The sequence below is a fragment of the Heterodontus francisci genome, chromosome 10 (genome assembly GCF_036365525.1).
Source record: "Heterodontus francisci isolate sHetFra1 chromosome 10, sHetFra1.hap1, whole genome shotgun sequence".
NCBI lineage: Eukaryota > Metazoa > Chordata > Chondrichthyes > Heterodontiformes > Heterodontidae > Heterodontus > Heterodontus francisci.
Window position 1 is genome coordinate 121,319,092 of NC_090380.1, and position 14,746 is coordinate 121,333,837.

The window sequence follows — 14,746 nt, forward strand, 5'->3', positions numbered from 1 at the left end:
AAAACGGGATTAGAGAAAGAGTAAAGCTCAGTAAAGCTCCCTCTACACTGAGAAAAAAACGGGGAAAAAACAGGATTAGATACAGAGTAATGCTCCCTCTACACTGAGAAAAAAATGGGATTAGATACAGAGTAAAGCTCCCTCTACACTGAGAAAAAAAGGGGGTTAGATACAGAGTAATACTCCCGCGACACTCTCCCCCATCAAACACTACCAGGACAGGTGCAGCACAGGGGTTAGATTAAAAAAAAACGGGGTTAGCTGCAGAGTAAAACTCCCCCGACACTCTCCCCCATCAAACACTACCAGGACAGGTACAGCACAGGTTAGATACAGAGTAAAGCTCCCTCTACACTGAGAAAAAAATGGGGAAAAAACGGGATTAGATACAGAGTAAAGCTCCCTCTGCACTGAGAAAAAAACGGGAAAAAACGGGATTAGATACAGAGTAATGCTCCCTCTACACTGAGAAAAAAACGGGATTAGATACAGAGCAATGCTCCCTCAACACTGAGAAAAAAACAGGATTAGATACAGAGTAAAGCTCCCTCTACACTGAGAAAAAAACGGGATCAGATACAGAGTAATGCTCCCTCTACACTGAGAAAAAAAGGGGATTAGATACAGAGTAAAACTCCCTCTACACTGAGAAAAAAACAGGATTAGATACAGAGTAAAGCTCCCTCTACACTGAGAAAAAAAGAGGATTAGATACAGAGTAATGCTCCCTCTACACTGAGAAAAAGACAGGATTAGATACAGAGTAATGCTTCCTCTACACTGAGAAATAAACAGGATTAGATACAGAGTAATGCTCCCTCTACACTGAGAAATAAACAGGATTAGATACAGAGTAATGCTCCCTCTACACTGAGAAAAAAACAGGATTAGATACAGAGTAATGCTCCCTCTACACTGAGAAAAAAACAGGATTAGATACAGAGTAATGCTCCCTCTACACTGAGAAAAAAACAGGATTAGATACGGAGTAATGCTCCCTCTACACTGAGAAAAAAACAGGATTAGATACAGAGTAATGCTCCCTCTACACTGAGAAAAAAAGAGGATTAGATACAGAGTAATGCTCCCTCTACACTGAGAAAAAAACAGGATTAGATACAGAGTAATGCTCCCTCTACACTGAGAAAAAAACAGGATTAGATACAGAGTAATGCTCCCTCTACACTGAGAAAAAAACAGGATTAGATACAGAGTAAAGCTCCCTCTACACTGAGAAAAAAAGAGGATTAGATACAGAGTAATGCTCCCTCTACACTGAGAAAAAAACAGGATTAGATACAGAGTAATGCTCCCTCTACACTGAGAAAAAAACAGGATTAGATACAGAGTAAAGTTCCCTCTACACTGAGAAAAAAAGAGGATTAGATACAGAGTAATGCTCCCTCTACACTGAGAAAAAAACAGGATTAGATACAGAGTAAAGCTCCCTCTACACTGAGAAAAAAACAGGATTAGATACAGAGTAAAGCTCCCTCTACACTGAGAAAAAAACGGGATTAGATACAGAGTAAAGCTCCCTCTACACTGAGAAAAAAACAGGATTAGATACAGAGTAATGCTCCCTCTACACTGAGAAAAAAAGGGGATTAGATACAGAGTAAAGCTCCCTCTACACTGAGAAAAAAAACAGGATTAGATACAGAGTAAAGCTCCCTCTACACTGAGAAAAAAACAGGATTAGATACAGAGTAAAGCTCCCTCTACATTGAGAAAAAAACGGGAAAAAAACAGGATTAGATACAGTGTAAAGCTCCCTCTACACTGAGAAAAAAAGGGGATTAGATACAGAGTAAAGCTCCCTCTACACTGAGAAAAAAAGGGGATTAGATACAGAGTAAAGCTCCCTCTACACTGAGAAAAAAACAGGATTAGATACAGAGTAAAGCTCCCTCTACACTGAGAAAAAAACAGGATTAGATACAGAGTAAAGCTCCCTCTACATTGAGAAAAAAACGGGAAAAAAACAGGATTAGATACAGAGTAAAGCTCCCTCTACACTGAGAAAAAAAGGGGATTAGATACAGAGTAAAGCTCCCTCTACACTGAGAAAAAAACGTCATCAGATACAGAGTAAAGCTCCCTCTACACTGAGAAAAAAACGGGATTAGATAGAGTAAAGCTCCCTCTGCACTGAGAAAAAAACGGGAAAAAAACAGGATTAGATACAGAGTAAAGCTCCCTCTACACTGAGAAAAAAAGGGGATTAGATACAGAGTAAAGCTCCCTCTACACTGAGAAAAAAACAGGATTAGATACAGAGTAATGCTCCCTCTGCACTGAGAAAAAAACAGGATTAGATAGAGAGTAATGCTCCCTCTACACTGAGAAAAAAACGGGATTAGATACAGAGTAAAGCTCCCTCTACACTGAGAAAAAAAGGGGATTAGATACAGAGTAAAGCTCCCTCTACATTGAGAAAAAAACGGGAAAAAAACAGGATTAGATACAGAGTAAAGCTCCCTCTACACTGAGAAAAAAAGGGGATTAGATACAGAGTAAAGCTCCCTCTACACTGAGAAAAAAACGTCATCAGATACAGAGTAAAGCTCCCTCTACACTGAGAAAAAAACGGGATTAGATAGAGTAAAGCTCCCTCTGCACTGAGAAAAAAACGGGAAAAAAACAGGATTAGATACAGAGTAAAGCTCCCTCTACACTGAGAAAAAAAGGGGATTAGATACAGAGTAAAGCTCCCTCTACACTGAGAAAAAAACAGGATTAGATACAGAGTAATGCTCCCTCTACACTGAGAAAAAAACAGGATTAGATAGAGAGTAATGCTCCCTCTACACTGAGAAAAAAACAGGATTAGATACAGAGTAATGCTCCCTCTACACTGAGAAAAAAACAGGATTAGATACAGAGTAAAGCTCCCTCTACACTGAGAAAAAAACGGGATTAGATACAGAGTAAAGCTCCCTCTACACTGAGAAAAAAAGGGGATTAGATACAGAGTAAAGCTCCCTCAACACTGAGAAAAAAACAGGATTAGATACAGAGTAATGCTCCCTCTACACTGAGAAAAAAACAGGATTAGATACAGAGTAAAGCTCCCTCTGCACTGAGAAAAAAACGGGATTAGATACAGAGTAAAGCTCCCTCTACACTGAGAAAAAAACGGGATCAGATACAGAGTAATGCTCCCTCTACACTGTGAAAAAAAGGGGATTAGATACAGAGTAAAGCTCCCTCTACACTGAGAAAAAAACGGGATTAGATACAGAGTAAAGCTCCCTCTACACTGAGAAAAAAACAGGATTAGATACAGAGTAATGCTCCCTCTACACTGAGAAAAAAACAGGATTAGATAGAGAGTAATGCTCCCTCTACACTGAGAAAAAAACAGGATTAGATACAGAGTAAAGCTCCCTCTACACTGAGAAAAAAACAGGATTAGATACAGAGTAATGCTCCCTCTACACTGAGAAAAAAACAGGATTAGATACAGAGTAATGCTCCCTCTGCACTGAAAAAAAAACAGGATTAGATACAGAGTAAAGCTCCCTCTACACTGAGAAAAAACAGGATTAGATACAGAGTAAAGCTCCCTCTACACTGAGAAAAAAACGGGATTAGATACAGAGTAATGCTCCCTCTACACTGAGAAAAAAACAGGATTAGATACAGAGTAATGCTCCCTCTGCACTGAAAAAAAAACAGGATTAGATACAGAGTAAAGCTCCCTCTACACTGAGAAAAAACAGGATTAGATACAGAGTAAAGCTCCCTCTACACTGAGAAAAAACAGGATTAGATACAGAGTAAAGCTCCCTCTACACTGAGAAAAAACAGGATTAGATACAGAGTAATGCTCCCTCTACACTGAGAAAAAAACAGGATTAGATACAGAGTAATGCTCCCTCTACACTGAGAAAAAAACAGGATTATATACAGAGTAAAGCTCCCTCTACACTGAGAAAAAAACGGGATTAGATAGAGTAAAGCTCCCTCTACACTGAGAAAAAAAGGGGATTAGATACAGAGTAAAGCTCCCTCTACACTGAGAAAAAAACAGGATTAGATACAGAGTAAAACTCCCTCTACACTGAGAAAAAAACGTCATCAGATACAGAGTAAAGCTCCCTCTACACTGAGAAAAAAACGGGATTAGATACAGAGTAATGCTCCCTCTACACTGAGAAAAAAACAGGATTAGATACAGAGTAAAGCTCCCTCTGCACTGAGAAAAAAACAGGATTAGATACAGAGTAAAGCTCCCTCTACACTGAGAAAAAAACAGGATTAGATACAGAGTAATGCTCCCTCTACACTGAGAAAAAAACAGGATTAGATACAGAGTAAAGCTCCCTCTGCACTGAGAAAAAAACGGGATTAGATACAGAGTAAACCTCCCTCTGCACTGAGAAAAAAACAGGATTAGATACAGAGTAAAGCTCCCTCTACACTGAGAAAAAAACATGATTAGATACAGAGTAAAGCTCCCTCTACACTGAGAAAAAAAGAGGATTAGATACAGAGTAATGCTCCCTCTACACTGAGAAAAAAACAGGATTAGATAGAGAGTAATGCTCCCTCTACACTGAGAAAAAAACAGGATTAGATACAGAGTAAAGCTCCCTCTACACTGAGAAAAAAACAGGATTAGATACAGAGTAATGCTCCCTCTACACTGAGAAAAAAACAGGATTAGATACAGAGTTAAGCTCCCTCTACACTGAGAAAAAAACAGGATTAGATACAGAGTAATGCTCCCTCTACACTGAGAAAAAAACAGGATTAGATACAGAGTAATGCTCCCTCTACACTGAAAAAAAAACAGGATTAGATACAGAGTAAAGCTCCCTCTACACTGAGAAAAAACAGGATTAGATACAGAGTAATGCTCCCTCTACACTGAGAAAAAAACAGGATTAGATACAGAGTAATGCTCCCTCTACACTGAGAAAAAAACAGGATTAGATACAGAGTAATGCTCCCTCTACACTGAGAAAAAAAGAGGATTAGATACAGAGTAATGCTCCCTCTACACTGAGAAAAAAACAGGATTAGATACAGAGTAAAGTTCCCTCTACACTGAGAAAAAAACAGGATTAGATACAGAGTAAAGCTCCCTCGACACTGAGAAAAAAACAGGATTAGATACAGAGTAAAGCTCCCTCTACACTGAGAAAAAAACAGGATTAGATACAGAGTAAAGCTCCCTCTACACTGAGAAAGAAAGGGGATTAGATACAGAGTCAAGCTCCCTCGACACTGAGAAAAAAAGGGGATTAGATACAGAGTAAAGCTCCCTCTACACTGAGAAAAAAAGGGGATTAGATACAGAGTAAAGCTCCCTCTACACTGAGAAAAAAACAGGATTAGATACAGAGTAATGCTCCCTCTACACTGAGAAAAAAACGGGATTAGATAGAGTAAAGCTCCCTCTACACTGAGAAAAAAAGGGGATTAGATACAGAGTAAAGCTCCCTCTACACTGAGAAAAAAACAGGATTAGATACAGAGTAAAGCTCCCTCTACACTGAGAAAAAAACGTCATCAGATACAGAGTAAAGCTCCCTCTACACTGAGAAAAAAACGGGATTAGATACAGAGTAATGCTCCCTCTACACTGAGAAAAAAACAGGATTAGATACAGAGTAAAGCTCCCTCTGCACTGAGAAAAAAACAGGATTAGATACAGAGTAAAGCTCCCTCTACACTGAGAAAAAAACAGGATTAGATACAGAGTAATGCTCCCTCTACACTGAGAAAAAAACAGGATTAGATACAGAGTAAAGCTCCCTCTGCACTGAGAAAAAAACGGGATTAGATACAGAGTAAAGCTCCCTCTACACTGAGAAAAAAAGAGGATTAGATACAGAGTAATGCTCCCTCTACACTGAGAAAAAAACAGGATTAGATAGAGAGTAAAGCTCCCTCTACACTGAGAAAAAAACAGGATTAGATACAGAGTAAAGCTCCCTCTACACTGAGAAAAAAACAGGATTAGATACAGAGTAATGCTCCCTCTACACTGAGAAAAAAACAGGATTAGATACAGAGTAAAGCTCCCTCTACACTGAGAAAAAAACAGGATTAGATACAGAGTAATGCTCCCTCTACACTGAGAAAAAAACAGGATTAGATACAGAGTAATGCTCCCTCTACACTGAAAAAAAAACAGGATTAGATACAGAGTAAAGCTCCCTCTACACTGAGAAAAAACAGGATTAGATACAGAGTAATGCTCCCTCTACACTGAGAAAAAAACAGGATTAGATACAGAGTAATGCTCCCTCTACACTGAGAAAAAAACAGGATTAGATACAGAGTAATGCTCCCTCTACACTGAGAAAAAAAGAGGATTAGATACAGAGTAATGCTCCCTCTACACTGAGAAAAAAACAGGATTAGATACAGAGTAAAGTTCCCTCTACACTGAGAAAAAAACAGGATTAGATACAGAGTAATGCTCCCTCTACACTGAGAAAAAAACAGGATTAGATACAGAGTAAAGCTCCCTCGACACTGAGAAAAAAACAGGATTAGATACAGAGTGAAGCTCCCTCTACACTGAGAAAAAAACAGGATTAGATACAGAGTAAAGCTCCCTCTACACTGAGAAAGAAAGGGGATTAGATACAGAGTCAAGCTCCCTCGACACTGAGAAAAAAAGGGGATTAGATACAGAGTAAAGCTCCCTCTACACTGAGAAAAAAAGGGGATTAGATACAGAGTAAAGCTCCCTCTACACTGAGAAAAAAACAGGATTAGATACAGAGTAATGCTCCCTCTACACTGAGAAAAAAGGGGATTAGATACAGAGTAAAGCTCCCTCTACACTGAGAAAAAAACGGGATTAGATACAGAGTAAAGCTCCCTCTACACTGAGAAAAAAACGGGATCAGATACAGAGTAAAGCTCCCTCGACACTGAGAAAAAAAGGGGATTAGATACAGAGTAAAGCTCCCTCTACACTGAGAAAAAAACGGGAAAAAAACGGGATGAGATACAGAGTAATGCTCCCTCTACACTGTCCCATCACTGATTAGATACATAAGAACCTAAGAACCAGGAGCAGATAAAGACCTTACAGCCCCTCAAAATTGCTCCACCATTCAAGACAATTATGGCTGATGTTCTGCCTCAACTGCACTTTCCTGACCACTCCACATATCCCTTGATTCCCTGAGAGACCCAAAATCAATCGATCTCAGCTTTACAGGTGGCACAGTGGTGCAGTGGTTAGTACTGCAACCTCATAGTTTCAGCAACCCGGCTTCAGTTCTGGGTGCTGCCTGTGTGGAGTTTGCAAGTTCTCCCTGTGTCTGCGTGGGTTTCCTCCGGGTGCTCCGGTTTCCTCCCACATGCCAAAGACTTGCAGGTTGATAGGTAAATTGGCCATTATAAATTGTCACTAGTATAGGTAGGTGGTAGGGGAATATAGGGAAAGGTGAGGATGTGGTAGGAATAGGGAATTTGTGTAGAATTAGTATAAATGGGTGGTTGATGGTCGGCACAGACTTGGTGGGCCGAAGGGCCTGTTTCTGTGCTGTATCTCGAAACTAAAACCTTCTGCACTTCCAGGGACCGTATCCTTCTATTCCCATCCTATTCATGTATTTGTCAAGATGCCTCTTAAACGTCGCTATCGTATCTGCTTCCACCACCTCCCCCGGCAGCACGTTCCAGGCACTCACCACCCTCTGTGTAAAGAACTTGCCTCGCACATCCCCTCTAAACTTTGCCCCTCGCACCTTAAACCAATGTCCCCGAGTAACTGACTCTTCTACCCTGGGAAAAAGCTTCTGACTATCCTCTCTGTCCATGCCACTCATAACTTTGTAAACCTCTATCATGTCACCCCTCCACCTCCGTCGTTCCAGTGAAAACAATCCGAGTTTATCCAACCTCTCCTCATAGCTAATGCCTTTCAGACCAGGCAACATCCTGGTAAACCTCTTCTGTACCCTCTCCAAAGCCTCCACATCCTTCTGGTAGTGTGGCGACTAGAATTGCACGCAGTATTCGAAGTGTGGCCTAACTAAAGTTCTGTACAGCTGCAGCATGACTTGCCAATTTCTGTACTCTATGCCCCAACCGATGAAGGCAAGCATGCCGTATGCCTTCTTGACTACCTTATCCACCTGCGTTGCCACTTTCAGTGACCTGTGGACCTGTTCGCCCAGATCTCTCTGCCTGTCAATACTCCAAAGAGTTCTGCCATTTACTGTATACTTCCCACCTGTATTGGACCTTCCAAAATGCATTACCTCACATTTGTCCGGATTAAACTCCATCTGCCATTTCTCCGCCCAAGTCTCCAACAGATCTATATCCTGCTGTATCCTCTGACAATCCTCATCATTATCCGCAACTCCACCAACCTTTGTGTCGTCCGCAAACTTACTAATCAGACCAGCTACATTTTCCTCCAAATCATTTATATATACTACAAAAGCAAAGGTCCCAGTACTGATCCCTGCGGAACACCACTAGTCACAGCCCTCCATTCAGAAAAGCCCCTTCCACTGCTACCCTCTGTCTTCCATGACCGAGCCAGTTCTGTATCCATCTTGCCAGCTCACCTCTGATCCCGTGTGACTTCTCCTTTTGTACCAGTCTGCCATGAGGGACCTTGTCAAAGGCTTTACTGAAGTCCATATAGACAACATCCACTGCCCTTCCTTCATCAATCATCTTTGTCACTTCCTCAAAAAACTCAATCAAGTTAGTGAGACACGACCTCCCCTTCACAAAACCGTGCTGCCTCCCACGAATAAGTTTGTTTGTTTCCAAATGGGAGTAAATCCAGTCCCGAAGAATCCTCTCTAATAATTTCCCAACCACTGACGTAAGGCTCACCGGCCTATAATTTCCTGGATTATCCTTGCTACCCTTCTTAAACAAAGGAACAACATTGGCTATTCTCCAGTCCTCTGGGACCTCACCTGTAGCCAATGAGGATGCAAAGATTTCTGTCAAGGCCCCAGCAATTTCTTCCCTTGCCTCCCTCAGTATTCTGGGGTAGATCCCATCAGGCCCTGGGGACTTATCTACCTTAATGCTTTGCAAGACACCCAACACCTCCTCCTTTTTGATAATGAGATGACTGAGACTATCTACACTCCCTTCCCTAGGCTCATCATCCACCAAGTCCTTCTCTTTGGTGAATACTGATGCAAAGTACTCATTTAGTACCTCGCCCATTTCCTCTGGCTCCACACGTAGATTCCCTCCTCTGTCCTTGAGTGGGCCAACCCTTTCCCTGGTTACCCTCTTGCTCTTTATATATGTATAAAAAGCCTTGGGATTTTCCTTAATCCTGTTTGCCAATGACTTTTCATGACCCCTTTTAGCCCTCCTGACTCCTTGCTTAAGTTCCTTCCTACTGTCTTTATATTCCTCAAGGGCTTCGTCTGTTCCCAGCCTTCCAGCCCTTACAAATGCTTCCTTTTTCTTTTTGACTAGGATCACAATATCAAAATTAACGTAGGAGGGGATATGGAATTCATGTAGGATTAGTATAAATGGGTGGTTGATGGTCGGCACAGACTCGGTGCTGTATCTCTCTATGACTCTCAATGAAATCAATGATGGAGCATCCACAACCCTCTGGTGTAGAGAATTCCAAAGAATTTCTCCTCATCTCAGTCCTAAATGATTGGCCCCTTATCCTGAGACTGTGCTCCTGTGTTTTAGATTTCCCGACCAGCAGAAACAATCTCTCTGTGTCTACCCTATCCAGCCCCTTTTGAATCTTATATAAAAGCAAAATACTGCAGATGCTGGACATCTGAAATAAAAACAAGAAATGCTGGATTCACTCAGCAGGTCTGGCAGCATCTGTGGAAAGAGAAGCAGAGTTAACGTTTTGGGTCAGTGACCCTTCATCGGAACTGACAAATATTAGAAAAGTCACAGATTATAAGCAAGTGAGGTGGGGGTGGGGCAAGAGATAACAAAGGAGAAGGTGCAGATTGGACAAGGCCACATAGCTGACCAAAAGGTCACGGAGCAAAGGCAAACAATATGTTAATGGTGTGTTGAAAGACAAAGCATTAGTACAGATTAGGTGTAAATACACTGAATATTGAACAGCAGCAAGTGCAAACCTGAAAAAAAACAGTGGGTAAGCAAACTGAACAAACAAAGATGAAATGAAATAAATGCAAAAAAAAAAATTATAAAAGATGTAAAAAAGAATGTTAAAAAAAGGAAGAAAAAATAACTGAAAATGAAAGTAAAATGGGGGGCTGTCATGCTCTGAAATTATTGAACTCAATGTTCAGTACGGCAGGCTGTAGTGTGCCTAATCGGTAAATGAGTTGCTGTTCCTCGAGCTTGCGTTGATGTTCGCTGGAACACTGCAGCAATCCCAGGACAGAGATGTGAGCATGAGAGCAGGGGGGAGTGTTGAAATGGCAAGCAACCGGAAGCTCAGGGTCCTGCTTGCGGACTGATCTCATTGAATCTTGTATGTTTCAATGAGATCACCTCTCATTCCTCTAAACTCCAGAGAGTACAGGACTAATTTAACTCAGCCTGTCATCATAGGACAACTCTCTCATCTCAGGGACCAATCCGGTAAACTTTGCTGTACCCCCTCCAATGAAAGTATATCCTTCCTTAAATATGGAGACCAAAACTGTGCACATTATTCCAGATGTCGTCTCACCAAAGCCCTGTACAATTGTAGCAAGACTTCCTTGTTCTTGTACTCTAATCTCCTTGCAATAAAAGGCAACATGCCATTTGCCTTCCCAATTGCTTGCTGCACCTGCCTGTTTACTTTCTGTGTTCCTTGTATGAGTGCATCCAAGTTCCTCTGAACATCAAAATAAAAGCAAAATACTGCAGGTGCTGGAAATCTGAAATAAAAACAAGAAGTGCTGAAAATACTCAGCAGGTCTGGCAGCATCTGTGGAGAGAGAAGCAGAGTTAACGTTTCAGGTCAGTGACCCCTTCATCAGAAATCATGAATTATCAGAAATCATCTGATGAAGGGTCACTGACCTGAAACGTTCACTCTGCTTCTCTCTCCACAGATACTGCCAGACCTGCTGAGTATTTCCAGCATTTTCTGTTTGTATCCCTCTGGACAACAACATTTTCAATATTCACGCCTTTTAAAAAATATTCTGCTTTTCTATTCTTACTACCAAAGTGAATAACCTCACACTGCCCCACATTATACTCCATCTGCCACCTTGTTGTCCATTCATTTAACCTGTCTATATCTCTTTGCAGTCTCTTGTCCTCCTTGCAGCTAACATTCCCACCTAGCTTTGTATCATCAGCAAGCTTAGATACATTATTCTCGGTCTCTTCATCTAAGTTATTAATTGTGAATTGTGAATAGCTGAGGCCCCAGCACTGATTCTTCCCTCCATCATAAGGTCAGAAGTGGGGATGTTCACTGATGATTGCACAATGTTCAGCACCATTCGTGACTCCTCAGATACTGAAGCAGTCAGTGTCCATATGCAGCAAGACCTGGACAGTATCCAGGCTTGGGCTGATAAATGGCAAGTAACATTCGTGCCACACAAGTGCCAGGCAATGACCATCTCCAACAAGAGTGAATCTAAACATCTTCCCTTGACATTCAATGGCATTACCATCACTGAATCCCCCACTATCAACATCCTGGGGGTTACCATTGACCAGAAACTGAACTGCAGCAGCAGCATAAATACGGTGGCTACAAGAGCAGGTCGAAGGCTGCGACTTCTGCAACCTCCTGACTCCCCAAAGCTTGTCCACCATCTACAAGGCACAAGTCAGGAGTGTGATGGAATACTCTCCACTTGCCTGGATGAGTGCAGCTCCAACAACACTCAAGAAGCTCGACACCATCCAGGACAAAGCAGCCCACTTGATTGGCACCCCATACACAAACATTCACTCCCTTCATCATCGACACACAGTGGCAGCAGTGTGTACCATCTACAAGATGCACTGCAGTAATGCACCAAGGCTCCTTAGACAGCACCTTCCAAACCCATGACCTCTACCAACTAGAAGGACAAGGGCAACAGATGCAAGGAACACCACCACCTGCAAGTTCCCCTCCAAGTCACACACCATCCTGACTTGGAACTATATCGCCGTTCCTTCACTGTCGCTGGGTCAAAATCCTGGAACTCCCTTCCTAACAAAACTGTGGGTGTACCTACCCTACATGGACTGCAGTGGTTCAAGAAGGCAGCTCACCACCATCTTCTCAAGGACAATTTGGGATGGGAAATAAATGTTGGGCTGGCCAGCGATGCCCACATCCCATGAAATGAATAAAAATAATCTCCACCAGTCACAGCCTACCAACTTGAAAATGCCCTGTTTTTCCCTACTCTCTGCTTCCTGTCTGTTCACCAATCCTCTATCCATGCTAATATATTGCCCCCAACTCCATGAGCCCTTATCTTGCCTATTAACCTTTTGTGTGGCACCTGATTGAATGCCTTTTGGAAATCCAAGAATACTACATCTACTGGTTCCCCCTTTATCTACCTTCCTAAGTTACATCTCAAAAAACTCTAATAAATTCGTCAACCACGATTTTCCTTTGTAAAATCATGTTGACTTTGTCTGACCACACAATGCTTTTCTAAGTGTATTGTTAAGATGTCTAATAATAGATTCCAGCATTTTCCTGATGACTGATGTCAGGCTAACTGGTCTGTAGTTCCTTGTTTTCTCTCTCCCTCTTTTTTTAATAGAGGTGTTACATTTGCTAACTTCCAATCTGCTGATATCATTCTAGAATCTAGGGAATTTTGGAAAATCATAGCCAGTATCTCTGCAGCTATCTCTTTCAGAACCCTAGGATGTAGGCCATCAGGATCTGGGGATTTGTTGGATTTTAGTCCCTTAGGTTTCTCCAATACCTTTTGGCTGCTGATACTAATTACCTTAACTTCCTCACCCTTATAAGCCCCTAGGTTACCCTCTATTTCTGATTAGTAATTTGTATCTCCTTTGAAGATAGATACAAAATACTTATTCAATGTCTTTGCTATTTCTTCATTCTCCATGATAATTTCTCTTGTCTCTGTCTCTAAGAGACCAATGTTTACTTTAGCTACTCTCCTTTTTTCTACTTGCAAAAGCTCCTGCAATCTGTTTTTATATTCCTGGCTAGTTTACTCTCATTCTGTTTTTTCCTTTTTTGTCAACTTTTTGGTGGCTCTTTGCTGGTTTCTAAAACACTCCCAATCCTCAAGCTTACTACTATTCCTCACTCCTTCTACACCAGTGTTTTCCAATATCTCAGTCATGTGTGCCTAATTGGGAATCCCGATTTGGCTCATTGAATTTCTGAGTAATAAATAAAAATGAGTAATAGACACTTGTTGGGCATGTGAGCACCAATCTTGTATTTGCCCAGTGTCTGGTGATTGGATGCTGATAGGAAAAGCTGAGCTGAGCTTTTTGATCACAGTGAATGTTTTACTGCCTTGATTGCTGAATGGTGGGAGATGTTTGTGAAGTAAATATGCAATTGTAAGTTATATTTACCTGTGAGGAGCTTGCCATTAAAATTAATGTCTGTGGTTACAATACTGTCACCATGAAAGCCCCTGTGGCTAACTCCCTAATATTGCCAACTAGGATGACAATTATCATGAATGAGTTAACACGTGCCCCCTTTATAATGGGCACAAATGATAAATTGTAAATTATTATTAAAGTAAACTGATCAAATGAAATCAAATTGTGACTTCTGGTGTTGACAATGCACCCAAGCCCCTTGCAGATCCCAGCAGTCGCAGAAGGCCTCTAACATTCAGGCGGTCACTGCATCCTCCCTCTTCCAGGGGCACCCTGGCACGGACATTGGCGACAAAGAGAGATAGACAGTCGGGCCGAGTGACCCACACCTATGGCAAGGCAGTGATTTCTATAGAACAACATTGGTCAGCTCTATCCGAAAAGATCGCCCTAGTTTGGGGAATGTTTGATGCTGGCACTAAGCACCTGAAAGGGAAAGTGTTTCATTTTGCATGTCAATTTGAGAAAGCTGAAAGAGCAGAGGGAGTAGCAGAGGCTGTGGTTTTCTCTGTCCAACTGCATGTGTAATGGGGCAGTCGATGGATTGACAGTGACTATTTTCATCGAATAGTAAAGGCAGAGACAGCAACTGCTTAATTGTGATACGAGCAACTTCAGGATTAGTGATCAATTTTAATCAGCTCTGTCTGTTTGCCACCAGAGACAGTGAAAGTGTATCTTTCCACACTTCAGGCTCCAATACTGAGAGTAGCTGCTGGTGTGAGCATGGAAATTAATTTCTAAATCTGCGTTACAAACTGACAGTGATAAGGTCAACTTGCTCAGCGATTTGGGAAAAATAGAATCCTTATTAATCGTTAATATTTATAATTAATTTGCCTAAACAGCGCATGCTATTACACAACACTTACTCTCCTGTCTTCCTTTCAGCCCTGAGGGATAACCGGATTGAACTGGTTCGATCATCGTGGCACGAGCTGAGCATCAACATCAGTGAGGTCACACTGTCAGATGAAGGACAGTACACGTGTTCATTGTTCACTATGCCCGTGAAGACTGCCAAAGCGTTTCTCATAGTGCTGGGTGAGTATTACACAGATTGACAATGGAATCACAGCACACAATCAGGACATTCGGCCCAATTATCCATGCCAGTGTTTCTGCTCCACATGAGCCTCTTCCCACCCTTGTTCACATCACCCTATCAGAACATCCTTCTATTCCTTCCTCCCTTATGTGTTTATCCAACTTCCCTTTAATCCAGCTA

At 41.6% G+C, this 14,746-nt stretch overlaps 1 protein-coding gene across 1 annotated transcript in view; it reads left to right on the forward strand.

Moving 5' to 3' along the window:
• The window catches only part of LOC137374244 (cell adhesion molecule 2-like), a 912,392-nt gene that overhangs the window by 330,235 nt on the left and 567,411 nt on the right, over positions 1-14,746 (forward strand). The window contains exon 4 of the mRNA XM_068040031.1: positions 14,410-14,562. Coding sequence (XP_067896132.1) covers positions 14,410-14,562 — 153 coding nt within the window. The remainder of the gene's footprint in view (positions 1-14,409; positions 14,563-14,746) is intronic.